Source organism: Furipterus horrens, unplaced genomic scaffold, assembly GCF_987537825.1.
Source record: "Furipterus horrens unplaced genomic scaffold, mFurHor1.1.pri manual_scaffold_5, whole genome shotgun sequence".
NCBI classification, from domain to species: domain Eukaryota; kingdom Metazoa; phylum Chordata; class Mammalia; order Chiroptera; family Furipteridae; genus Furipterus; species Furipterus horrens.
This window is the reverse complement of record NW_028327175.1, coordinates 138,366,445-138,393,919: the sequence shown is the minus strand read 5'-3', so window position 1 is coordinate 138,393,919 and position 27,475 is coordinate 138,366,445. Positions and strand designations below refer to the sequence as shown.

General features: G+C 42.7%; 1 protein-coding gene across 2 annotated transcripts in view; it reads right to left on the bottom strand.

Annotated features, from left to right (window-relative positions):
- Positions 1-27,475, bottom strand: part of MYOF (myoferlin) — a 147,323-nt gene that overhangs the window by 103,015 nt on the left and 16,833 nt on the right. For both annotated transcript variants that reach the window (XM_090277959.1, XM_090277958.1), the window contains exons 3-5: positions 25,334-25,425; positions 6,766-6,874; positions 3,965-4,052 (exon numbers count right to left, since the gene is read on the bottom strand). In XM_090277959.1, the coding sequence (XP_090134085.1) occupies positions 3,965-4,052; positions 6,766-6,874; positions 25,334-25,425 (289 nt within the window). The remainder of the gene's footprint in view (positions 1-3,964; positions 4,053-6,765; positions 6,875-25,333; positions 25,426-27,475) is intronic.

Below are 27,475 nucleotides of genomic sequence, written 5' to 3'. Positions count from 1 at the left end.
AAACCTCACATGAACCTGTCAGGTATTCAATTTCTGTGACCTATGGTCATATTAGTTTCTTCAAGTTGTAGTGGTAAATTTTTCTGAAAATCTTCACTTCTACAATATGTTCTATCATTAATATTTCAAATTCCTTCTTTGCAGAACTCACTATGTGGATGATAACCCTTAAAATCAATATTGTGGTTGTGAACTGTCATTATCTGAGAAAAACGGGACTCTGAGGGACTTGAACTTTCTGTGTCTTAATGTCTGTGATATTTACATTTTTACAAATAGGTATTGCTTTTGTACTCAAAAAACAAAATCAAACAAGCTCAAATTTTTAAAATTTGAAAAGATTATATAAATTAAAGGAAGCATACTCATTACCTTTATACTGAGTGGTGAATTTTTGTTTGTTATTTTTAAGAGTGTTTTGAAAGGAAGGGAAAATATTCTGGGCCAGATGTCCCATTTAGTCATTTAGGTATGCCATAGAAGGAGGTATGGCTGTCTCGCTGTTTTTTCTCTGTCTCAAGTTTGTTGGTTTTACCTTCTCCTAAGCCTGTAAATTGTGTTGTAGAGTATGTATGTGTGTGTCTTCCCTAGCGTGGAGTTGCAGTAAGTACTCAAAAGATATCCTTGATTAGTTTAATTGAATTGTCACATTAAGACAAAAAGTGTTTTCCCATAAAACATCTAGATAATCTAGGATATTGAAAGGTTTTTTTTTTTTAATGCTGAAGAAGATCCTTTTAGCCAGATTAAGAAACCAATATTCAGAATGCCACCCTAGTCCCAGGCTTGGTGAATATTCATCTTACAGAACAGAGACAGCTCTTCCAGATCAAAGAACACTGCTCATTTTTTAAAGAAAGACATTTTGCTTTGTCATCTCACACAGCTCATTTGGAGGCCAGCACTTGGTAAAACTCTTTGTTTGAAATCCAAACAAAAAGAACCCAAGTTCTGGTTCATTTCCTATCTCCATCCAGCAGTATCAGGATTCTAAAGAGCCAAGGAAGACCTTGGCCAACTGCCCTTGCGGAGTCTGCTGGGAGTCCAGTTTCCTGTGAGGGTGGGTGACTCTCAGTCCCCAGGCACAGCTAGAAAATTGGTGACAATCCAGGAAGTGAGGAGAAGGAGCCTCAGGCAAGGATGTTCTCCCCAGGGGGTTTAAAAGTTCAAGAGTTGGCATTTTTCCGATTCCTAAGGAAGCAGCCTTTGCTCCAGGGAATTGCATGTTTTCTGAGCTTGGGCTTGCACCGTCCTTCTCAGGAGAAGGAACCTCCTCTACTCTCCAATAACTTCATAAATTGGTTATTCTCAAAGTCTCTCAGGTCCATTAGAGCACAACCTTTTCTGTTTTTTAAGATAATTTTTAAAGAAAGCATTTAGTCATTTCAACATGATACTAGCCAAACGAGATCGTTCTTTTCTAATAACTCTGCTTTTTAGAGGAAGCAATCTGAATGTCCATATAGAGTGTGCAGGCCAACTGATCTCATGACTGCAAGCCACCTGGATTTGTTCTTGTAATGACAGTAATAATAATAATAATAGCCACCTTTAAGGTAGTACTTACTGTATGCCAGACGCTGGGATAAGTACTTTCTATTCATTATCTCATTTAATCCTTGCAACAACTTGATGATGTAAATGCTGCTATTATATCCCCACATTACAGTAAAGAAAGCTGAGGTTCAGAGAGGTTAAGTGACTTACCCAAAGTCACATGGCTAATTAACCAGAGACACAGAATCCAACCTGAGCCAGTCCGACCACAAAGCGCGTATCTTATCCCTAATGGTACACCTGCAGGATAACAATATCTGGTATCCACACCTGCGAAGCATTTATCAGCCCCCTGGCACTGCAGCATCTAGCAATAGCTTAAGAAACCCAACAAACATTTTCTTTACTCCATAAATACTAAGAAATGACATAGCACCAATTTACGATACAATACATGTTCGCTCTTTTCATCTGAATGGACTGTAGAGTTATTTGTTCCCTAAAGGCCTGGCTGAACAGGTGACACAAAAAAGCCCACTTAACACTGTGGCTTTTGAAATGGAATACACATAATGAAATGGCCTTTTCTCTACCAGTGCACTGGGTGGAACAGTGTCCTCCCAAAAGTCATGCCCATCTGTTACCTCAGAATGTGACCTTATTTGGAAATACGGTCTTCGTAGATGTAATCAAGTTAAGAAGAGGTCATATTGGATTAGGATGGGCCTATTCCAATGACCGGCGTCCTTATAAGAGGTAAGAAACGTGGACACACACACCCAGACCGGGGAACACCATGAGAAGGCAGAGACACACAGGAGAACACTATGTGACAGCAGAGACAGAAACTGCAAGGACAGCTTTACAGCCACGGGACACCACGGACTGCCAGCCCCCCCAGAAGCTAGGAGCGAGGCATGGAACAGATTCTCCCTCAAAGTTTCCAGGAGAACCCAACCCTGCTTACACCTTGACTTCAGACTCACAGTCTACAGAAATGTGAGAGAATCAATTTCTATTGTTTAAGTCACTCAGTTTGTGGTACTTTATCACAGCTGCCTTAGGAAACTAAGACATAGAGTCCAGCTTAGGAAAAATGTCATTGTGAAGAGAGTTACCCTGATCCTCACAATTCAGAGGCTACTCCAGATATTCTACCAGTCAAGGCTGCCTTCTGGGGGCCAGAAAGTACCTGCAGCCCTTCCAGGCTGATGCAATGATCAGTGAAGGAGATGAGAAGGAAATGGGCAGAGCTCTTCAGCTCAGCCCCTGATGGGTTGCACTTGTCATCACTGCTGTGGCAGCAACAGGCAGCAATAGCCTGCGGTGCTGCTGGGCATAGCAGGGTGGCTGCAGAGCGTGTTGCTGATGTGCTGGGACCCAACTATCCCCAAGGAAGAAGGATCCAGCTGATCCATGCTGGCCACTCACAACTACTCGGTCAATAAATGGGTTAAAGCTGAATACTGGGCCACCTGTGGGGTGTGGGTGACTGGGGCAGTGGCTGGGGTCAGGCTGCGGGTAGACAAGAAGTCAGGCAGGGGCCCAGCCGGGACGCCACAGGGCAGGAAGGGAGGTGCCGCAGCAGATGCTGAGCAGACCACTCAGGCGAGTTCAGAACCAACAGAAATGAAGAGAAAATAGAACCTGAGAAGCCAGTCCTGGCAAGGAAAAGTACCAGAATGCCCTCCCAGGAAGGAGAATTTCAAGGTAGCAAGTGAGTGTGTGGGACAAGGGGCCCTTTCCTTCCTGGGGCACGTACCAAGGCTGGGGAAATGGGGACGTGTTTGGTGACCAACTCAGGAAAGAGGAAGGGACACAGAAACTCCAGCATCACACACCCTGGGAAGACTAAGAGGACTTCAAACTCAGCTGTGTGAAAGGCCTGATTGTCTTGCAGACTTCCTTCCACCTGTGACCCAAAGGCCGCCCTCAAGCCTGCAGCCCCAATCCCATTCAGAGCAGCACCTGATGGCCCAAATGACTGACAGCTCATGTCAGAGAACAAGGAGAGGAAGGTGGGTTATGCAAAATTTCAACAGTTTAAAGGACTGAATGGCTCTCAGGTGGGGCCAGGAGGAGTGAAGGCCAAGGGCGTTGACCAGGAGACTGGCGGCTGCAAGCACAGCCTGGTGACTGCACACGCGGAGGTGAAGAGGCACACGAAGAGAGCAGAGGCCAGGGGTATTATATGAGCCGGAAGCTGCAAACCCTTGCAGCAAAGCCTTGCTTCGAACCTCCTGCCGGTGTAAGTACTGGATTGGCTCACTCTGAGGCTGGTCAGTAAGGGGCTGTCTCCCTTCCACCTCGCCCTGGAAGGGCAGCTCCACCTGCCTCACTGGGCTCTGTCTAGGTGGGCAGAGAGCTACAGACAGTGTAATGATACAGGAGGCTTTCTTGGAGCCTCCTATGTGTCTTTAGTAGAATCTCCCTGGGGTAGGCTGGGCCTTCAGCAGGGTCAGCTTACCTCCCATGCCTGGCATGCTGGTCCCAGTGGAGTCATTTGGATGTGGAGTTGAAGGTGGATCATAGCCAATCACCAAGTCAATGGTGGCCTGGGTAGAAATGCATTGCAGACAGAATTAGTGCAGGGCACTGGAATGCTGTGGACCAATGCTAACCAACTCAGCGGGAGTAAAAGTTCTAGGGGGGTAAGCAGGGGGATGAGAAAGTGAGAAGAGAAAGAAGGATGACACCCTCCACTGTTTATATCTTCCCGTGTGCGAGCCCGGGTGGAGTGGGAAAGCCTGGGAAAGGAGTTACCTGTTACAGGCTGCCAAGTGTCTCATTGCTAATGGGCAACCTCATAAACTGGAAGTTGAGACAGGCAAGCATGAACTTGTAATTAATTAACCTCTAATCACAGAATTATAGTCACAGAGGCTCTTTTTATTTTACTTATTTTTTTTAAAGATTTTATTTCTTTATTTTCAGAGAGAGTAGAAGGGAGGGAGAAAGAGAGGGAGAGAAACATCAATGTGGTTGCCTCTCGCACATCCCCAACTGGGGACCTGGCCCACAACCCAGGCATGTGCCCTGACTGGGAATCGAACTGGCGACCCTTTGGTTTGCAGGCCAGCATGCAGTCCACTGAGCCACACCAGCCAAGGCCACAGAGGCTCCTTTTAAAGGATCATGTTATCTGTTTGCTCATTGGCTTCTTTATTAATTGCTGAAATTTATTTTCACACTTCTCTCTAAAAAGAACTTTGAATGACTAATAGAAGATTATATAACAATGTGATTCATAAAATAGAATTAAAAAGAGATCAAGTCTGATTAAAGGAAACAAATATGCAAGTCATGAAGTTCAATATCATTGACTCTTGCATAAAATATGACCCCAAGAAGGCTAGGAGCCAAGGCAAGATTGGAGAACTGGAAATGTTGTGTAACTTTCATTATCAGAAAAAAAGAAACATGCAAATTTCACACAGGACATAAAAGTAATTCCTGCTTTTAAAATCTGAAATAAATTCCTCACATGGGGCATTATTTTATGGAAAAGTTTCCTATCCTTTTATATTTCATTGCCCTGCAAAATTTCAAAAAAGTTTGCTTGGGGGAGTCACCATAAAGATGTGAACACATGCCCACAATTATTATCAGCCAAAAAGAAATAAACTTTAACAGCAAAAATGAAAAACTACAAACCTCAGAATAAAGAAATTCCTTTGCAAGTAAAAATCATGTGTGCACACACACTCAGGTTACCAGTAAAAATCTAGACAAAATATTTAGAACATACTTATACTAAAAAATCATTTATTGTTTATCTGAAATTCAAATGTAAAAGGCACCCTATACTCTCATTTGCTACTTGGCTACAACTGATTCTCTCTCTCTCTCTCTCTCTCTCTCTCTCTCTCTCTCTCTCTCTCTCTCTCTCTCTCTTACTCTCTCTCTCTCTCTTACTCTCTCTCCCTCCCTTCCTTTCTCTCTCCTTCCCTCCCTCCCTTGTTTTTTAATCTGTCTGCTCACCAGAGAATGTTCCCTCATTGATCAGCACATTCTGTTGCCAACTAGGAACTATGACCTGGGAGACACTGAACAGGATAATTAATGGTACCCCCAACAACAGTTCATCTTATGCTAAAGACCCAGGCCACAACCAAGACCAAATGCAGGAAGCGTTGAGCAACTCAGCTGGCTAGCTTAATCAAACAATCAAAATGTCAAAACCTAGAAGAGTATGAAAGGCTCAACCTTGGGATCAGGAGTTTCCCAATAACCTTGGGATTCCCACAGGTATTCCAGGCCCTCTAACAGGGATGAGAGGATACCAGGGAAGCCAGACTTGAGGCCCCTGCTCTTCCTTACTCTATTCAATCACCACAGTTCTGTCAATGTCAGGGTTCTACTGATGCTTTCTTCCGTGCTTAAAAAAAAAGATAGCCAGAAAAAATCACTGACTTGTACCAGGTTTCCTAAGTATCATTTCACTCAGTCAGGATTTGGGTAGAGATGATAACTGCCATTCTGAATTTACGCTTTATGGTTAGAATGCTGATTCACAAGAAACCTAGAAGTTTTCATGGCTAGATCTGCAAAGTTTACATTCCCAATGGGTGTTGAGAAGCCTAACCTATGTTCTTTCCCACAGGGATGGCCTCTTTTAGTATAAAATGCTTTCCCTTTGCCCAGACTTCCAAGCAAAATAAATTGATTGGAAAATGAAGGTGTCAGAGGTTAATGATGTTGAATGGTAGCTCCATGAAAGCTTATTGGCAATCATATGAAATCTGAGAGCTGAGATGTTTGCATTGATTTTTTTAAGCACCCTCGAGGAAGAGAATTCTAATCTCACATCAAACAATATCAATATGAACTTATTTAGAGGTTGTGATCAGAAAACATAGAGCTGCTAATGCAATAATAAAGATCGTGCTATTAACATTGTGATATTCCAGGGTAAAAGTAATGTTACCTTCCATAGACTGTTTCAAAGAGTGTCTGATACACAGAGCTATACTCCCCACACAAATGTTAACACCCAAGTGAACATGTATAGAGCGGTATCACGAGAGTCCCACTTGCACTTTAGCATTCTGTTGTAAGAAACCAAGTTTACCTAATATGCTAGTTCTGTGACTGAGAGTATAGGAGAAGATCAAATTATTTGCAAGTGGACTAGTTTATCTCAAAACCAGTAGGCTTGTGTGTGTGTTTGTGTGTAGTGAGCTAATTATAATTTTACACTCTTTTCTTAATAAACTTCTGTTTAATCATCCCACCATCAAGCCCTTTAAGAAGAGGAAGCATGCTTACCCCAGTGTCTTGCCCCCTTTCATTTAGTAGGGAGATTAGTTTGTAGGGAAGAGATCTGTTCTGGTCACCAGTTAGGTCCTTCAGGGATACAGTGGCTGTGCCAATTAATCTGCAGAGGAAATGAGAAACAGTAACCTGAGTAAGAGACATGCTTCTATTTGCTCATTGGACCACCCAATTCCCTTCCTATCCACCTGTTAACAATAAAATCACTCATAATGAGATGTGGGCCATTTTGTTCTCACCCTAGTAAGAGTATTTCGGTAGTCAACATTGCATATCAGCCATCACTTCTCCATAGCAAGTAGTCATTTCCAGACTCTCACTATGGTACCAATGAAATATTAAGTCATGAATGAGATGGATGGGTGAGAGGCAAAGACTGAACTGAACCCTCTTCTCACCACCCCCCCCCCCCCAAGAATCCAGGAAGAGAGAAAAGCAAAACAAAATTCAAGCATTGTTTTGTAATGAAAACTTAAAAGGACCCATGATACATTGTCCACTATAAAAGTATCCACCCAAGTAGACACTGAAGCATAAACAGGTTGCTAGTTTACTGATCGGGGCCACCTGGCTACCTCATGTACTCTGGAGTAGCATTCACAGGTTGGGTATGTGTGCTTCTCTGTCTTCCTGGACCAAGGGATTGTATTTAGCCTCTAGCACCCATCTACTTCTGAGTGCACTTAACACTGGTACACAGGTGTCACCTGACTCACTGAGTAAAGCTCCCTAATGATAGGAACTGTTGCCTGGTCTGTTCACTACTCTAACCCCAGTGCCTAGAACATGGTACATTTCTTAATAGGTATTAACCAAATGAAGGAAAGAATTAAATAAGTCTACATATATTAAGAATAAGACTCAAAACATTTTTGTACTTAGGTCATGTGATCAAAAAAATTTATAGAACACGCATCCCCAGGAAGTTAGTCAATATAAAAATGTGTCGTCGGCAGCCGTCCGTCTCGAGAGACGATGGTGTAGCTTCTTAAGAGTCTATCTGCACCGCCGAGAATGGTTGTGCAGTCCGACTCGGGAGTGACACGGTATCTGTCTCCTCCCGTGTTGAATCGACATCTTGCGATGACGCTGGAGTGTCCTCTCCAGTGAAGCTGAAGCTACAGAGCCTGGGCAAGGTGATATGGAGGGTCTGCTGTTGCCCATGCAGCAGACCCCCCCTCTCTTCGCAGCTGAAGGATCCAAGGGAAAGACGGAGTCAATACAGCTTGGCTTCAGGTGCGCCGCAGGAGTTACCGGTTTCGGTATTGACTACAACGTCAAACCGCCTTAGGGACTCCGGCTCCGGATTTTCTGTCGGGGTTTACTCCCTTAGCCTTTCCCCTGAAGAGGTATGCCGCAAGGCAGCGGAGGTTTTTTGGAGTCAGAGTTTTCCTTCTCTGATGTGCCCTGACTGGAAGATCGAACCAGCGACACTTAGCTCGCAGGCCGACACTCAATCCACTGAGCCAAACCAGCCAGGGTATAAAAATGTAACCCACAGAATATAATCTATAAATTGGGGGTTGTAACATGCAACATGATTTGAGACTGGGTGGATTGAAAACATTCCTTTGAGGAAAGCAAAGAGCGCCCAGGCATGTGATCCCAGTATGGATACTGAAAATGGAAAAGAGAAATAGTAAGAATTTTTAAATGTTATTTACTTATACCTTGCCTACATTTGCAAGCAACTTATACTAATAAATAGCAGGTATGATAGCCCAGAATATCACTAGCATGAAAATAAAACACTAAACATCAAGTCCCCAAAGTGATAGAAGAAGATTCCTTATATTAAAAAACTCAGGGTGAAGAAACTGTGGTTCAGTATAACACATAACTCTGGGCTTTCCAGCAAAAGTAATAATCAAAAAAGTTCATCTTATTGAGAAATATTCATTTTATTTTTAAATGTGGTACATTTCCTTAAAAAATCAGGAAGTGAAAGTTTATGTCAACCCACACACATCATTTTTGACGTGACATATATTCATATCGCCTCCCCCACTCAGATCTCAGAAATAGGACTAGACTGTAGACCTGGGATCTGCCACCCAACCACATACATCCAGTGTGACTCAACACTATTAATACTATTAATCAATATTTTATTGCACAAGACCAGAATGTTGCTACAGCACCCTGTTTCACCAAATTACCCTATGATGTGAACTATTTGCATGTGGTTTCTTGGAAGAGTACATCTTCCTGGACAGATAAGACACTCAACAATCATGGTGGATTTTAACCTCCTTTAATAACACATGTAGAGTCAGTTACTGTCAATGGAAAAGGAAAAGTCTGCCTCCAGAGGAATAAGAGTGAACTCTCCAGCCCTTTTAAGTCAATACAGAAATTAGGTCTCTCATTCAATGCTGAGAATTAATGAAACCTTTACAGAATAATTTTTCAGATGAGTACATTCATTCAGTGTGTTAGTTAGATTTTACATGAGTATGGCTTCTCCTCACCTGAATTTTTATTCCCCAGATATATTGAGGACAAGAGTCTACCCACAACTCCATCTCCACCGGATGAAACAGGTAAATCTCCCTCACAAGCTGAGAACCCCTGGCAAACTCTCTTCCATGTCTCCCTTGGCCCTGCATGGTATGAGCCTGAGGGAAATTGTTTTCCATGTTTTAAAAATAGGACAGTAGGCCAAGGGGTTGTCTAGTTGAGTTTTTAAGAAGAACAAAATGAGAGAACTACAGCTTTAAAAGTCATATGACTAGTACTGAATGTTTAAATGAGGCACTCTTCTAAAAGACGTGGGAACACACTGGATTTTATTCCCGACAGGTCTGTGATTCATAACCTAACTTTATGATTTAAGTAATGACACTGCACCCTTCCACATGTACTGATCTGCTTTTTCAACGTCAAGATGACCTGAATCCCTATTAGCGATAAATAATCCTTGGGACAGAACAAAAACTACCGCATGCTGGGACAGCGCTGCAGTGAAAGAAGACTGGCCTGGGGCTGGACCGGCGTTTATCATCCTCAGAACTCCTAACATTTTGAATTGGACAATTCTTTGTTTTGGGGCTGTTCTAGGCCTTGTCAGATGTTCAGCAGCATTGCTGACCTCTACCCACTGACATCTCTACATATTGCCAATTGTCCCCTGGTGAGCAAAATTGCCCAGGTTGAGAACCATAGGTTAGATGATTCCTGTTCTAGCCTTAACACTGTCCCAACGTCCTTCAAGGCTTTGGCCAAGTAACCTAACTCTGAATCTACTTCATTATCTAAAAACAAATAGATTGAAATAAATAATCCCTCAGACCCTTTTCAGCTCTGAGAATCTGTCGTTGGGCTTATATATGTAATGTCTTCTACATATATCTATTTAGAAAACCATCTCATGTTAAATATTTCCTTTCTCTTAAAGTACTTGTTCATTGATTTGGGGGGGTGGGGGATGGATAGCCTAGATGTGTCCATAACAAACAATCCAGAACACTAGGCAAAGTTTCTGCCTTCACAGGTAGTTTGAAATCCAACTTCAATTCACACAGGGTGTCAGAGGAAACTTTAGGCCAATAACAGAACTGTGAAACACAGTGAGTGATAGATAAGACAATAGGGGGTGGTGGGACTTGTGGATAACTGAAGAGAACAGGCTTGCCTAAAACATAAAGCCCATCTGCTGACCTTTTATGGTCCTGAATGGTTTTACAACTCCACTCTGACTCAAACACTATCTACTGCTTTCCTTTCCCCAGGAGAGGGTGAAAAACAGGTAACTGGCCAGGAATGGAGTAAAATAAATGAAGCCAGTTATAGTTCCACCTCAATCCCTTCTTTTAGCAACCTTTACTCCAATTTCTTAAGATTTACTTTTTCATCATAAAACTCTGATGCTTTTGTGTGTGGGCAGGGAGGAGTATAGGGGCTGAAAAAAAACTTGAATTTCTTTTTTTCTGAAGTAAAGATAGTGTGTTTAGACGAAATCCCCAAAATGTTTTTAACAGATAGGTTGAGCTAAATACAAATGCAAACAGTTACAACTTCGAAGAGCTTTCACTATAAGCTGAAGAAAACGCCCCTATGAGGAAGTCTGAGCCCTACTGGGCTCAGAAGTCATGCCTGCCACCCTGGCCTATTTTCTGCATGTTGCCTGGATACAAAATACTGTGAGTCTGGGAAGTGATGACTTGGCCTCCTACACACAGGATAAGAACATTTCGGTCAGACCACAAGCCAATTTCCTTTAAAGGACTGACACTAAACCAAGAACCCGTTTTCTTTCATATTACTAACACCAAAAATATGTTAAAATGTGACAGGAATGGAGAGATTTTGTCCTGTATTTTCATGGAAAAATAAGAGTCTCCCCATGGACTCCACCCACCACTAAAAAGGATGGACCCCGTCTCAAACGGAAACTTCATAGTGAAAGAATCTCAAGGCCCTTTGGCTCTCCAGCTTTACTTGCGGAATTAATAAAATGCAGATGTATTCTGACATAACAAAAAGCCAGTTCTGCCCCTGTTCCATGAATGTCTCATACAGTTTTGAGTTGGGTCTCTATGTGACACCGAACTAGTTCTAAGCAGTGGGAGTAACTACTTGAAATTTAGCTGTTATGATTGGGGGAACAAGAGTTTGGTTCTAAAAGTAGTCAACTTAGTCACGCAAGCGTTGGTTAAGAGCTGCTTCAGCTGTTTCTTTCTTGTAAAAACGAACAGAACCTAGTGTGTTTGAAAAAGGACAGCAGCGTGGATGCAAATGTTAACAGCCGCATGCCACTGGGGTGAGTAAGGGCTTTGCTGGCTGAGGCCTTAATCACAGGGCCTCTAAGCTCTGGGGTTGTATGTGCAGCACGGGCCCAGCCCCCGGGGATCACATGAGGAGGGGGCACTGGAAATGCCTTCACGGAGGAATGGGAAACTCAGTGGGAGGCTGGAAAGTAAATCCCATGTTCCACTGTTTCTGCCCCTAGAGACATCTCAGCTTCCCATCTTCTGAGAAAGAGTAACAGTCCCCAACAGGGCTGGGGACAAACACTTTTTTAAGCTGCTCCAAGGCCCCTGTAGAGAACCTGAGAGGACCATTGCCTACCCACTCTTCGAAGCGCTGGGCTCTCAGCCGCTGAGCCTCGTCATTTTGGGCAGGCTAGTGTAGGAGGGCGGGGAGCTGTCACCCTGCCCCACACCGGCCCCTTCGCTGGGCCAGTGTCCGGTGAGCTCCCCCACCTGGCTGCAAGGCAGAAGAAAGTGGGCAAGCCAAGCAAAACACCCTCCAAGGGTACTCCCTGGGTCTCCCGTCCACTCCACCAGCAGTCAATTCTCCTGAGTCTCCAACCAGCCCATCTTCACTCTCTGAATTAGCTCACAAATTGTTCCTCAGAACGTGGCTCCCCAGATTCCCCGGTGGCAGAATTGCCAGGGTGGGTATAGAATCCCAGGATCCTAAGTTAAGACTTTTTCTTTAGTTGATTCTTACACCCAGGAAGTTTGAGAAACAGTGGCCTTAGTGAGGCAGGGAGAGGTGGAGGGGTAGGTGAAGGTCTGGGGATTGGAAAGACAGCTGGCAAAGATCTGGGGAGAACGGGGTGTGCGTGGTTTTTAAAAAGAACATTCAATATGATAGTTATAGGTTCATATTTGGAAAATGGGCATAAAGATCTAATTATTTATTTAACTTATTTATTGTTTTTTTTTCTATTACAGTTGTCCCATTTTTTCCCCCATTGCTCCCCACCCCCACCCTGCCCACCCCAAGATCTAATTATTTAATAGAACAAAGTAGGAAGCCAAACTCCATTAAAATCTATTTGGCAAGTCTAGTCACATGCACCCTTCCTATGGCTTCCTCTCCTAACTTCACACTAGGATGGTCAGAAAGCCTTGAGGCCTTTGTCCTGTTCTTTGAAGGGGAAAGGGGTTTTAGAAACTACAGAAATGCTGGTCCCCTCATTGGTTCCCAAACCTGGCTGTGTACAAACCCCCCTGGGGTGATGCTGAGTCCTGTACTTTTAACAAACTCCTTTCCCAGGTTTTGGAATCACCAACCTAGCCTGTAGGCTGTGGCAGGGTTTGTAGGATTCAGGGCCAGCAATAGCTCCCTTTTCTCCAGGCCTTCCCTACTCTGTCACCCTGCTGCAGATGGGTGTCACTTGGACAAGGAAAGGAGCCAAGTGGAAGTCCAGGTCTCTGCATCAAAGCCTTCCTGGTCAATGAGGCACCGAGGCCAGAGTCAGTTCCTTTGCGGCTGCACAGGGGCAGGTGAACTAGACTAATGCCTGGTGCGTAGGAGATGCTCAATAATTATTTCTTGAATAAATGAATGTAACCCACTGTTCTGCTATTTGCACCTGACCAATTCTCTTGCTCGTTCAGTCCTCAAAGACCTGAATCTGTCCTTGCCTGCTTGGGTGGTTTAGCAGCACTCCTAAGCTCTCTCTGTCTAATCCCTCATCCACTGAAATCAAAGTAGTAGTTTTCATCCATCCATCCATCCATCCATCCAGCACTTGCACCTCATGAGGTACAGAGGACAGAGTGACAGCATGATTAAGAGCTTGGAGCTAGGCAGAGCTGGCTCATTTGTACTCATCTTTGTATGACAGGTTAAATTCTTGGAGCCTCAGTTTCCTCATTGGTAAAATGAGCATAACGAAAGCTCCTACCTAACAGTATTGGTGTGTGGACGAAAAGGAAGAAACACACCAAACCTGACAAGCTCAGGGGAGGCCTGAATGGCAGGCCTTACAAACCTGGAGACAGAAAATAACCACATAGGACGGTCTGAACATAAAAACTCCAAACTAAAAGTGAGTCATGGAGGGAAGTCATGTCCCAGGCCTGTAGCTTCCTTGACAAAGGTCAATCTTTACCTAAGGTGAGCCTGTTTGTTTTGTTTTGTTTGTTTTTTGCATCTGAGATAACATACTTTTAAAATGTCAGAGTAATCTTTTCTTGCCCCTCAGGGCACCCCCACCTCACCAGAGCCAGAAACCACAGAATTCCTCATTGTTATCTTGTTTCTCAAATACCACCTCAGTGTGCCGTAAATGTTAATTATTAACTCTCCTGTACCCACCAGTGTAAAAGAAGTACGTGTCTTTCCGTTTTTATTTTTCTCCAATCCTAGAGATTCCCCTGCTTTGCTTTCTCCTGCCTCCTTAATCTACCACCAATGAATTTCAGGTAAATCTCCTTATGTCTCCTCCTTTTATTCTAATGGATAAAATAAACTGCAAAACTGCCATTCTCCAGAGCGTTTTCCCAATCCCTTGAGATTTTGCTTCCTGGCAATTGTTGTCAGTTTGGCTCAAATAAACTCATACAAATTCAGTACAGGTTTGGATGTTTCTTACCTGGACAGTGTAAGGATTAAAAGGATGATGTGGTAAGTGCTTAACGTCTCTTTTTATAATTATTTCAGACTCTGCTCCAGAAAAAGGAACCTAAAAAAGCATGTGACTCCAGGCCAGGACTTGCAGAGAGAGCTGGTCTGAACTCATGCACAGCCTAAATCACAGGAAAGCAGGTTTACCTGTGCAGGGGTCTGGGTAGCTGGGCATGAATGAACAGATAAGAACCTGTTGAAACTGTCCATATTCATTTCTATTCATCACTGTGCAAGTTCTTCAAACCAGTCCTTTCTCTTCCATACATCAAACAGCTCCCTCCCCACCCTCAAAGCTATACCTACCAGGAATCTGTTCGGAAATAATGTCTATTTTCAGGGTTAGGCCAGAAGTAAACTTCAAGCTGTAGCTGAGTTCTAATAAAATCAGATTTAGTGGAACTTGAATGAAGTTTTTAAAGGCATCCGTCTCATAAGATGTTTCATTATAAAACAGACCCCAAAACAGAACCCTACCTAAACCAGCGCGTGCGCCCGCATGCATGCGTACACACACGCCTCACCCTGCTATTCTCTTCTGTTTTCCCCGTTTTCTTTTTTGTTGTCATATTTATCACCATCTGATATACTATATGTGGGTTTATCTGTTTATTACCTGTTCCCTCCACTCAGATGTAAGCCCCATGTGAGCCCCATGAAAGGCATGGAGGGAGAACCCCCAGAGCCGAGAGCAGGGTCTGACACACAGCAGACATCTGCAAATATTTGCTGAATAAATAAACTTACCATATATCATTGAAGATAGTCCAATGACCTTACAAATTATTTACAGGTTACAAAGCTTCCTCTTCTAAGAGATGGTCCTCCAAGTACAATTAGAAGATAATTTTAGTATTACGAAAAACCCTTCTCTTGTAGTCTGTCTGGATGTCTTTGTCTAAGGCTGTGGCCCACGTTTACTTAAGAGATGCTAGCAGATGCCGACTGGACTGCACAGCTACTTAACTGGCCGCCACGAACAGTGGGCTTCAGCCTCTCCAGCAGCCCCAGACGGCCAACCCAGACCAGCTCCGATCTTTGCTTAGCTTTGTCGCTCTGTTGAAAGTAGGGAACTAAGAAGAACTCACAACTGAGACTCCTACTCCACAGTGACATCTGCCTCTGGTTTAGATTTTCACACAGCCGGAAAGCTACTCCAATTAGAAAAGCAGCCTCAAACGTGGGCTGTCCCTCCCTCCTTGCCAACCACACCGGGAAAAAGAAAGATCCTAAGAACCACCTCAATAAATCCCACTCTCATATTTACACCCGGCAATGATAGAAGCGAGTCTCATCACAGGAGGGATGAAAGTATTAAATGCTTGGAATCAAGATCATTTGTGTACATACCAGGATGTGAAAATTTCTCCTAAGCGATACCACATTATAGCCCACCAGACTAATTCCGTTCCAGACCAGTCTTTCTGTTTTTCTAATTAAAAAACAAATAAATAAATAAATAAAACCTTTGCCCAGGGAGTTAGTATTTTCACTGCCCAAACTTGTCCTTTTTCTATTTCTAATTCTATAGCTCCCAGTTATCACCATGTGTATATCTGTGTGTTTACGTGTGTTATCCTCTCACTTTCACATCCTGGCACTCTGACCCTCAACCCAAACACACACACACACACACACACACACACACACACACACACACAGAATAAACCTTGGAAGGTCTGAATTGTGTGAAAGGCTTTTAACGTAACTAGGTTAAATCCAAGCTCTTTCACATAAAGGGCTGGGTGACTTTCAGTAATTTGGTGAACCTCTCTGAGCCACGTTTTTCTCATCCATAAGTTGGGGATAATAAGTCTGTCTCATCATCATTATAATAAATAAATGCAATTATGTGTCTAATAACATTAACACAATGCCTGGTACATAGTAAGTCCACTATAGATATTGACTAATATGTTGTTCCTCAGGAAATTGAAGTAATGTTTTCATTACTTATATTAAATTTGTCCTTATGCCAACCATTTACTGAGGAGGTATCATAGACCCCTCATCAAGATGAAGAAACTTGCCAAGAGTCACCCAATCAGTAAGAGCCAAAACCCAAATTAATCTCATGATCATACAGCTGACCACTTGCGCAGACCTCCTCTTATGCAAACACATCGGTAAATTTCCTCCTAGGTGTGTTGGTAGGTCTTAGGCAGCCCCTTCTTACTCATTCTACAGCAGAACAGATGCCTCACTCAGTGATTTATACTCAGATGACTCTTCCAACTTTGCTCTGCATTTTTGTGGGGGTGTATGTGATGGTGGTTTTGAATGCACAAGTAGGCCCATATGGATGGGGAAAATGAGAGTACTAGAAATGCAAACTCTTAAGAGAGATAATTATGGTCATTTTGTCTCAGACATTATAATTTGCATCTCTAGATGTTCAATTTGGATCTTTTTTATATCTTCCATGTCTCTGCTTAACATGCTCAAGCATTCTTCTACCTTCTTGAATCATGGAAATAATTATAATATGTTTCATACTCCATTCCTACTATTAATATTAATTATACATCTGTTTTTTTCTTCACATTCCTAAAGCAAAATCCTTCTGGGTACTCTACCCAATGCTCATAAATTAGAAGGTTTTTCCACTCTGGCTGGTGGGAGCATTAACGATCCCAGTCTCATGTGTGTTTCAAGGACTATTCTGTCTGCTCCTTTCAGATGGTTCTTTTCCCTGCATCAGGTAGTTTCCGCACTGACTGGTACTCAGCTGAAGAGTCAAGAGAATCCTCTGTAATCAGGAGCTCTCTCTCTCTCCCTCTTTCTCTTTTCTGTGTGTGTGTGTGTGTGTGTGTGTATCACTCTAGACTCCTGCCTGTACCTCCCCAACTCTGGGAGACAACCAGGAGGGATCTGCCGATTCCCTGTTCCTGCACTGCAGCCTGGAAATGCTCTCTAGGCATTAAGTTGGGCGCTCACAGGGTCCCTCTCAGTTATCTCCCCTCTCTCTGGGGATCACTGTCCTATGCTGTTGATTTCCAGTATCTGAAACCATTGTTACATGTATTTTATCTAGTTTTTTTGTTATGTCTCCCTACAAAAAGGCATGAGCTTTGAGACAGATGTTTGTTTCTCTTGTGATTTCACCTCCTTGTGTTCTGACTCCCTTGCAGCTTAAACCCAAGTTGGAACCAGAAAGCTGTTCAAGAGGGCTGAGCTGGACAGAGTTCACATAAATGGCCCATTATTAGTGGGCTAATTGTCAGATGCAAGGTGCTTTAGAAATGTTAAGTTTCATTCATGTGGTTGCATCGTTAACTCACTTATTCATTTATTCATTCAACAAATATTTATTGAGAACGTGCTATGAGCCAGGCTAAATGCTGGTGTTAAGCATTGAACACAATAGCTGTGGACCTTCCTGTCTAGTAGGAGAAGGTCAAATGAGTAAATAAATAAGAACATTTTAGACGGTGGTAGTAAATGCTGAACTAGATGAAGCAGCTGCATGGACCAACACATATCCTTGAGCACTTATCTAAAACCTAACCCAAATATCCACATGTCGAGATGGACCTGCTCCACCATTTCCATGGAGGAAATAAAACAGGGCATGAGATGGACAGTGATGGCAGGGTGGTGGTCAGAGATGCTGCGGCCAAATGACAAGATTCGACAACTGTTGCACTTGGAGGGAAAGAGCTTTCCATGAAGAGGAAACAGTAAATGCAAAAGCCCTGCTTTGGTATCTCTTTTCCCTCCCTGGCCTGTGCACATGCACACATCCACACAGCTGAACACTTGTAAATATTTTTCATTCCTACATTTCCAAAGAAGATGATTCATCTTCTTTGGAACTCAAGTGGAGTTCAACAGGGCCAGGATGTCAAGGGATCAAGGTCCCAGACTCAACCCTTTTGAGCCTCAAGCCCCACCTCTACTTCTCAAGATCATTGTGAAGATGAGATACACTCTCTCAATTTCTCTTGCCCATTGTGAAGCAGGAGCATACATGATTTAGTATTCAATAGTATAAAAATGCCTGCTTAACATGTTTACCTAGGGAGGAGCTACCAATAAATAGTGAGTATTCTTTATTTTTTTCAAAATTATAAAAATCACTTCATTTTAGCAAAAAGATAATCACTCATTTCACTTACATTTGGGTTCCTGTAGCTGGTCAGGGGTTTTCAGTATAATATAAAGGTCAAAAGTACAGGCCTGGATATAACTGCTGCCTCTGACACATACGTGCCATGTGACCTTGAGCGGACTACTAAACCTCTCTCAGGAAAATCAGGACCTGCCTCATTGGGTGTCTGGGAGGATTAAGTGGGATAATGCATTCAAAGGGCTTGGTATGGCCCTTGGCACCCCTAAGCCCTCACTAAGTGATAGCCACGTTGCCTGTCTGCAAAGGGAACTCTCAACATCTGGCCAAGATGAGGCCTACCCAGGCACACTGCATCTCCCTCCACAACTAAGAACAAATACAACTACCTCAAAACTAGAGACAACCAGAAGTTCCAGAAAACTGAGCTGCATGGAAGTCCAACAAACAAAGATATAAAGAAGAAATACTCATCCAGACAGGTAGGAGGGGCAGAGCCAGGGCAGAGAGGACAGGGTGTGCTGGCGGTGGCAGAGGTGGCAGCGGCAGGCTGGTGGAAAGTGCAGTCACATGTTTTAAAAAGTTGGGAGGGACACCTGGGGAGCAGTCCCAGCACCAGATCAGACTGCACAGCTCATGTTTCCAGCGCCAGGGAAAATAAAACCTCATTGCTTCTGACTGTGCAAACCAGTGGGGGCTGGGACGGAGGAAGAAACTGCCAGTCTCTTAGAATAGTCCACTTGTTTGAAGGGCTCCACAGTCCTAGAATGTCTGCAGACCCACCCACTCTGGGAATGACAGCCAGGGCAACAGCTAGAGAGGCGCCAGTCCCATACAAAGTGGGAGATGTGCCAGGAAAAGGGGTGATTGCTGAGTAAGTGGCATTGTTCCCTCTCAGACCCCTCCTCCACAAACAGTGCCACAACGTGGTGAAACGGGTCACCTGTACTGACAAATACCTAAGGCTTTGCTCCTTATAACGTAAAAGAAGCAACAGCTCTACCTAAGACACAGAAGCAAACAAACACTGGAGCCTGTCAAGATGAGGAGACAGAGACGTGTGGCCCAAAAGAGGGAATGGATCAAGGTTCCAGTGGGAGAACTAAGCGACAAGGAGATAGCCAACCTAACAGACTCAGAGTTCAAAACACTGGTGATAAAGATGCTCACAGGCTTGACAGATATGTTTAAGTATGGCAGATGCATAAGGGAAGAAGTGAAGGCTATGCTGAATGAAACAAAGGAAAATCCACACAAAACCAATGGTGAAGGGAAGAAAACCGAGGTTTAAATCAATGATTTGGAACATAAGGAAGAAAAAAACAGTCAACCAGTACAGAATGAGAAAACAAGAATTGAAAAAAATGAGGCGAGGCTTAGGAGCCTCTGGGACAACTTTAAACGTGCCAACATCTGACCCATAGGGGTACCAGAAAGAGAAGAGGAAGAGCAAGAAATTGAAAGCATAAGAGAAAAAATAATGAAGGAAAACTCCCCAAATTTGGTGAAGGAAATAGACATACAAGTCCAGGAAGCACAAAGAGTCCCAAACAAGCTAGATCCAAAAAGGACCACAGCAAGACACATCATAATTAAAATGCCAAAGTTTCAAGATAAAGAGAGAATCTTAAAAGCAGCAAGAGAAAAACAGAAAGTTCCCTACAAAGTGGTGCCTATAAGACTCTCAGCTGATTTCTCAAAAGAAACTGCGGCAAGAAGGGACTGGCAAGAAGTATTCAAGGTGATGAAAAGCAAGGACTTACAACCAAGATTACTCTATCCAGCAAAGCTATTATTTAGAATGGAAGGGCAGATAAAGTTCTTGTCAGACAAGGTAAAGCTAAAGGAGTTCATCATCACTAAGCCATTATTATATGAAATGTCAAAGGGACTTACAAGAAAAATAAGATCAAAATTATGAACACTAAAATGGCAACAAACTCAAAACTATCAACAACTGAATCAAAAAAATAAAAACAAAATCCAACTAAGCAAACCAGAATAGGAAGAGAATCATAGGTATGGGGATCATTTGGAGGGTTATCAGCTGGGAGGGGGAAGGGGGAGAAATGGGGAAATGGTACAAGGATTAAGAAGCATAATCAGTTGGTACAAAATAGACAGGGGGAATTTAAGAATAGTATAGGAAAGGATGAAGCCAAAGAACTTATATGCATGACCCATTGACATGAACTAAGGGGGGTGGGATTGCTGGAAGGAAGGGGGGTACTGGGAAGAGGGGAGCAAAGAGGAAAAAAAATGGGACTACTGTAACAACATAATCAATGAAATATACTTTAAAAAAAAGAGGGGGAACTCTCATTCTCCAGCTGCTGAGAAAAATCCTTCCACTCTGACATTTCGGCTAAAAATATCATTTCATGTCCATCATGTGACCAACAGGCTCTTCTGTCATCATCATTCGGCCGGATGGTTGGCTGGATGATAATAAAGTGAGGAAGAGCAGAGTCTGCACTGAGTCCCTGCCCTCTCCTGCGCCTGAGGAGGGACGCTGCTGACGCACCTGCGCTGTGCTCGCTTGGACTGGATGTGGGCAGTCGCTGTGCGTGTGGGCATGGATGCACAGGCAAACCTGGGCAGTGTGGCATTGCTTGCCTACAGGCCCCAGAGCAGCAGACATGAGAGTCATATTTGCACAAGCAAGACATTCCTTAAACTGGTAGAAAAATCCTCTGCCCTCACCCTGTGCTTCAGGTGAGGAAAACATTCCAATACTGAGCACTGAGCGGATTCTCAAAGGTCAAAGCTTTAGTAGGGAAGCCAAGAAGAAAATCTAAGGCTAAAACACACATAGTTTGAACAATCATACAGCAATATGTTGAATTTTTTTTTCCTGCAGGTAATATGACTGAGGTCTACGCATTGTTCAGTTGGTGGAAACAAGGCCAAAGGTCATCATTCTTGGTTGATGGCCGAGAAGCATGCATTGAGGACAGCAAGAGGACAGGCAACACAGAGCATTGTCACCCATGCTGTTCACTCCAGAGCAGCCTGAAAGATCATAAGCAACTATGCAGGAAAATCTGCAGAACAGAGAACTAAACTCCTAATTAATAAAAAAGACCAGCCCTGACTGGCATGGCCCAGCAGATTAAGCTCTGGACTGCAAACCAAAGGGTCACCAGTTCAATTTCCATTCGGTGCACATGCCTGGGTTGTGGGCCAGGCCCTCAGTTGGGGGCATGCGAGAGGCAACCAACTGATGCATCTCTTCAATGTTTCTCTCCCTCTCTTTCTCTCTCCCTTCCCATCTCTCTAGAAATAAATATTTAAAATCTTAAAAATAAATAAATAAATAAATAGACCAAAGACCTCCCCCAGTGATCCTGCCACAGGTCCCAAAATTTCCATACTGTCCACTCCTTCAGATAAGTCACCAGAGGTCTCAGTCCCAAAATCGTTGTTCCTAGGAAGTTAACACAGTGAACTATTAGAAACATCACTCACATCTCTTTCTTGAAAGCTCCTTTCAACCAGCAGGACCTTGAAGGACTGAGACACAGGGCAGACAAATTTAGGTGGGGAAAAGAATTGGCCTATGGTGCACATGTCTCAGAGGGGAGGTCCAGTGGGAGATGGGAGCATAAATAAGGACACTGGGTGCCTGGCAGAAGTCAGGGATAGTAAGACTTCCCAGAAGGGGGGGGTGTGTGTGAAAGCATAATGAAGACCAATTTCATGTTTCGCTTAGAATCTATCCTTTTTTGTTAGGCCTAAAAATTCCTATCATAATAATGCCATAGTAACAGTTGCTCATTCTGTCTTTCTGCTCAGCAGACCCACAACACCAAGTGCAATATATCTCAGCAAGGTGCATGGAGCTCCCCAACTTTAGAAGGGTCCTCAAAATAGGACCCATTGCAGTTTTATTTGTTCAAAATTGCAAAGAAAAATGTTCAAGACCAGATAAACTACACATCAAATCTATCTCCAGAAATATACACATCAAATGCTTAAAGTAAGTGCCGAGATGAGCCTTAGGGTGGGGATTTGTCCTCTTCCTTCACTGCTGTCATCCAAGGACCCCACTGTGTTTTCAACAAATGTAAAATAAACATATAACAGTCACCTGGTATTATTTTCCCTGCTTCCTAACTGGTATCTACATTCAGTCTTCACACGAAAAGCCTGAGAGATCCTTTTAAAATACAAGTCAGATTATACTCAAAAACTTCTAATGGAAACGCATTCCACTAGGAATGGAATCCAAAGCGCATGTTGTGGTCACAAAGCCCCGTGTGCTGTGGGTGTGCAGATCTCATCTCCTTCCCCAACCCCAGCCTCCTGCTCTCTGTGCTCCACCCTGACCAGACGCTTCAGTGTTTCTCCAATATCCCAGGTGTACTCCTGCCTCAGGGCCTTTTCACTTGCTGTACTCTATGCCTGAAATAATCTTTCCCTGCAGACAGCTGCATAGCTGTCTTTATATAAGTCTCTGTTCAATTTCATCTTATCACCATGTCATATAAAACTGGATCTTCTCCCCCACCATCAATCCCTCTCTAGCCCTTTACTCTGCTTTATTTTTCCTCACAGTTTCCTCCTTAGCTTATAACACTTCCTAGTATCTGACCCATTAAATATTTGTTTGTTTTCTGACTCTTCCTCAACCACGTAACCTTCAGGAAAGCAAGGTCTTCGTTTGAAACATGGATGAGATCCCTAAGGCCAGCCTGCCAGGCTTCGTCGTCATGTTATATCAGAGGAGAAAGCAAGCGATGAAGGCCTGCGCCAGGCTGGTGGCTGTGGCCATAAGTAAGAAACACATGATACAAGCAATGGAAAGAAAGAAAAAGTAAGATTTGGCAACAGGCTGGGTAGGATATGAAAGGGAGAAGATCCAGAGAGAACTGAGGTTGTAGCCTGCCAGTCCGGAACTGTGTGCTACCTATTACGAGGATCGCCAGCCACACATGGCCAGAGAGCACTTGAAATATGGCTGACCTGGATGAGATGGGCTGTGAGTGTGAAATGCACACCAGATCTCAAACAATAAATAAATAAATAAATAAATAAGTATGTAGAACATCTCAATGATTTTAAAAATATTGATCACATATTGAAATGACAACATGCTAGATATACTAAGTTAAATAAAATATATTACTAAAATTAATTTCACCCATTTCTTTTTGCTTCTTAACATAGCTACCAGAAAACTGCATATTACATATGTAGCCTGCACTGTATTTCTGTTGGAGAAGGCTGGGCTAGAATATGAATAGTGGTGCCTTTGGCAGAAAGAGGAGAGCAAAGACAAGAAGGGACTATTATTAGTAGCAACATGAAGCTATAGTGAGACTTGACCACCTAATTTCCAAGAATGTAGAAATATGGGAAATAAAGCTGTCCTCCAGGAATTGAGGTGGGCGATGGACAATCATATAATTGGTTCAAAGCTGAGATATGCAGCATAGGATGGTTTTTCAGTCCAAGAGAGTGGGACAGAACTTGCTGTAACATATTTATGCAGCTTAAGAAAAAAAAAAATGCATCAGTCACAAGGAGCATTTGTCAGCAGTGGAACATGGAAAGAAGAATCTATCCAAGGTGAACACAGGGAGTACCTGTCAAAGCCATGCCCTGGGGGCAGCTGTCTGTCCAGGCTTTCTTAGTCTGAAGCCATTAAGCAAAAGACCCCAGTGATTAGGGGGACCATCTAAAGTACTGGCCAAACCAAGCCACTGTCGACAGCAAAAGGGGCATTATTGGTTATTGTGCTGGGACAATAAAGCAAGGCTGTGCCGAGCAAATGTGGGGACATGGTCACCCTACCTCAATTTATTGCTCTCATGGCAGCCCTCTGATTATACCAAATGTGCCTGAGACTAAGGCATATATTTTTAAATCTATTTTTAAAGATTTTATTTATTTATTATTTAGAGAGAGGGGAAAGGAAGGAGAAAGGGAGGGAGAAAAAATCAGCCAGTCGCCTCTAACACGCACCCCGACCAGGGACCAAACCTGCACCCAGTCACGTGCCCTGATGGGAAATCGAACCAGTGACACTTTGCTTTGTGGGACGATGCCCAACCAGCTAAGCTACACCAGTCAGGGCCATTTTTAAATGTTTTGACATTAGTAAATATTGGGATGCTTCTTACAATTGATATGGGCATTTAATATCAGGCTTCCTTTTCTCCCTAAACCTGTTATTGATTTAATAGTACATCTTATGGTCAATGACATCTTACGATCAAGAATACAGAGTAATTTGGTTTCCAATGTGATACGACGTAGAGGAGAATCCATTGATCAGAGAGTAGGAATGTCCTCTCCTCAGGCACTTATTTCCACTGGAAAATAACAGGTAAGTAACCTGGTGTTAAGCACAGATTTCTCATGAGCTAGGTTGGTTTGAACTGTTTACCTAAGACTGGGCCTGTGTCTGTGTATGGCCCAGGTCCAGATCAAGGACTGGGGTGAATTTGCTGAGGTCATTCTGTCCCATGGGGACTATTTGGGAAAACCCCAGCTTTACCCACGGACAACCCTTAGTGCCACCATGGGCTACCATCATAACCTTGTCCATTGGAAATGGGGAGAGGCAGTAGGACAAGGATACTGGTTTAGATCTGTTGGGTTTAAAAGACTAATAAGCCATTAAAATGGAAGTGGGGCTGGAAGTATAGCTTGAATGAGATGTATACAGGTTATACATAATCAGGAAAAGAAATTATTTTGCTTGTGTCCAATACAGCTGCAGTTCAGGTAAACCAAAAGAGGCAGAAAGTGACTATGTGCAATTAACAAAGAAGTTTCAGGAGCATCAATAGGTGTTACCCTACGTGCCAAATTGGATCAACTAAGGGGACAACTGTAATTGAAAAACCAAAAAAAAAAAAAAAAAAATTAAAAAAAAAAATTGGATCAGCTAGTGATGGCTCAGTGTTTGCAGCCTCCTGGGAATATAGAAGTTTGGATAAGAGCACTATGATTGACTAACCATCTCTCATATTGGTTCAGAAGGCAGGGGGTGGGAGGGTCATCGAATTAAAGCATAAATATATAGGAAGTATTATAAAATGTTACTAAAGATGTATTCCTTCAACAAAATAAACAATAGTAAGATAATAAGTAAAATGAGAGAAAAAGTTGAAATCAACTTACTTGTTTTGTCCTATTGTCTCGAAATCTTTCACCACAATTCCGAGGGAAGATGAAAAGTCCAGTGGTACGCCTCTCAAGTCAAACTCCAAAATCTGTCCACAGAAAGGTTATGAAAACAAAGAAAAAAACCTGTTAAAAGAATCAGGAAATACAATAAAAGGTACCAACACTAAACATTGGGCCATTATCTTGACAAATGACAATCCTTTAAATTACTCCATTCTATAGTTAGATAAAAGTGATTAAATGATCTATTAAATTCTAAACCTGGAGGCCGCTGAGGGTTCTGGGAAAGGAAACCAGACTTAGCCTTGAAGAACCTGGAGGCAACTCCTGGCTTCCCATTTACTAGGCTCTGTGGCTTTGGACAAGTTACCAACCCCTATCTCGCAGTCAAGAGAACTGAATGCCTATCACAATTGTAGCAAGAATAAAATAAAATGCATACGTGAAAATGTTTCCTTCAATGGTTATTTTTAAATTACTTGCTCTTCCTAAACATATTATTATCTAAGAGATGAATAATCTAAAAAACATTTTCTAAAATGCATCAACCCTTCATTTGAAGTCCCAGTGGTCAGTGCTCTAGTCAGATGAGACTTTCATCTTAATGCAACAAATTGCTGTCTAATGACAAATGTTAAAAAAAAAAAAAATCAACATAGCACCACTGATGCCTTTGATTGACTATGTAATAAATGACTTAAATAAAGCAGTGTCTACCGATGATTTAATTCTCTTTGTAATGGGTCAGGAATGGATGGAGAATTGTCTCATAGTTCTTATTAGAACACACCCATTAATCCTAATGGATTTGGGGTCGACTTTTCATTTGGTTAGATTTCAGTTATAAAACTACAATTAGAAAGTTTCCTTGATAAATACTTTTGCAATATGAGGGGGAAACCTGTTAGAAACAAAATACGGTGAGAAGGATGATGGCCAGCTCAGGACATGCCTGCTCACATCACTCACCTACTCATCTGCTCACGTGATCACACACCTCTCTGCCATTGACCACGTGGTCTGACCTCAGGTATAAAGAGGCATGCTAGGATTACTCAAAACCCGAAGCACTAAGTGTACACATTCACGTACTTTTATTTACTTTATCCTTGGAGCTCTGTATGATGGCTTTTCAGAAAGGCATTAAGAAGTTTTTTGTCTTTACCTTATTCAATGAGAAGGTATGGTCTTTATCTTATAGAGATATTGAAACTGGCTGGGAGAGGAAGTCTGCACAGTCTCCTGACTTAGTGAAATATCAAAGACATTATCACTACACTTATCCAGGAAGGTGTGACTGGCTTTTGGAAAAAATAATGGACCTGATGACCAACTTTTCAAAACTTAGCGTAGGAAAATCCTACTCAGTGGAAAGAATTAAAATGTTCACATGTCTATAAGTATATGAAACACTGCAGAGGGGATAAATAAAATATATTATATCCCTTCAATACCATGTTATATAGTCATTCAAAATGTTTTTGAATGAAATGATATGGGTATGTGCTCAGGATATAATAGTAAAAAATAGGATAGGAGACTATACTCGCTTTATACAGCTAATTTGCTAATTTTAAGACATCAAATTGTATAAAATATATTCACTCAATAAACATTTCTTCATACATCCTAGATGTTAATAGCAGTTGCTTCTGGATAGTAGGACCAAAGGTAATTTTTTATTCTGATCTGAAGTTTTCAAAATTTCTACATAAATGTATATTATTTTATCAGTGTAAAAACAGTAGATGTCTTGACTCAGCTAAACACCCAAACTACCATGTGATACACTCTTGATCAGTCACATGAACATATGTTTTCAATTATGGATCTTTCCCTCTGGACTCCAGAGATGATCTAATACTACCCCTTGCTCTACAGAGGTGCCTGCATTGACAACATGACTGGACCAAGGTTACATAGCAAGCTCAAGGTTGCTCCAGGCCAGAATCCAACCCTCTTCGCTGTCATCCGGGCTCTGCTCACCACACGTCTACTGTACAGAAGATGTCACTGTGTTACATCTCCTTGAACGGCTCTGCTGTCTCCATGGCCACAGGGGAGACGGGAGGGGTGGGGGTGAAATGCAGAGATTCTCCTTCCAAAGGGAAGAGTTCACCTCTGACCAAAGATGTG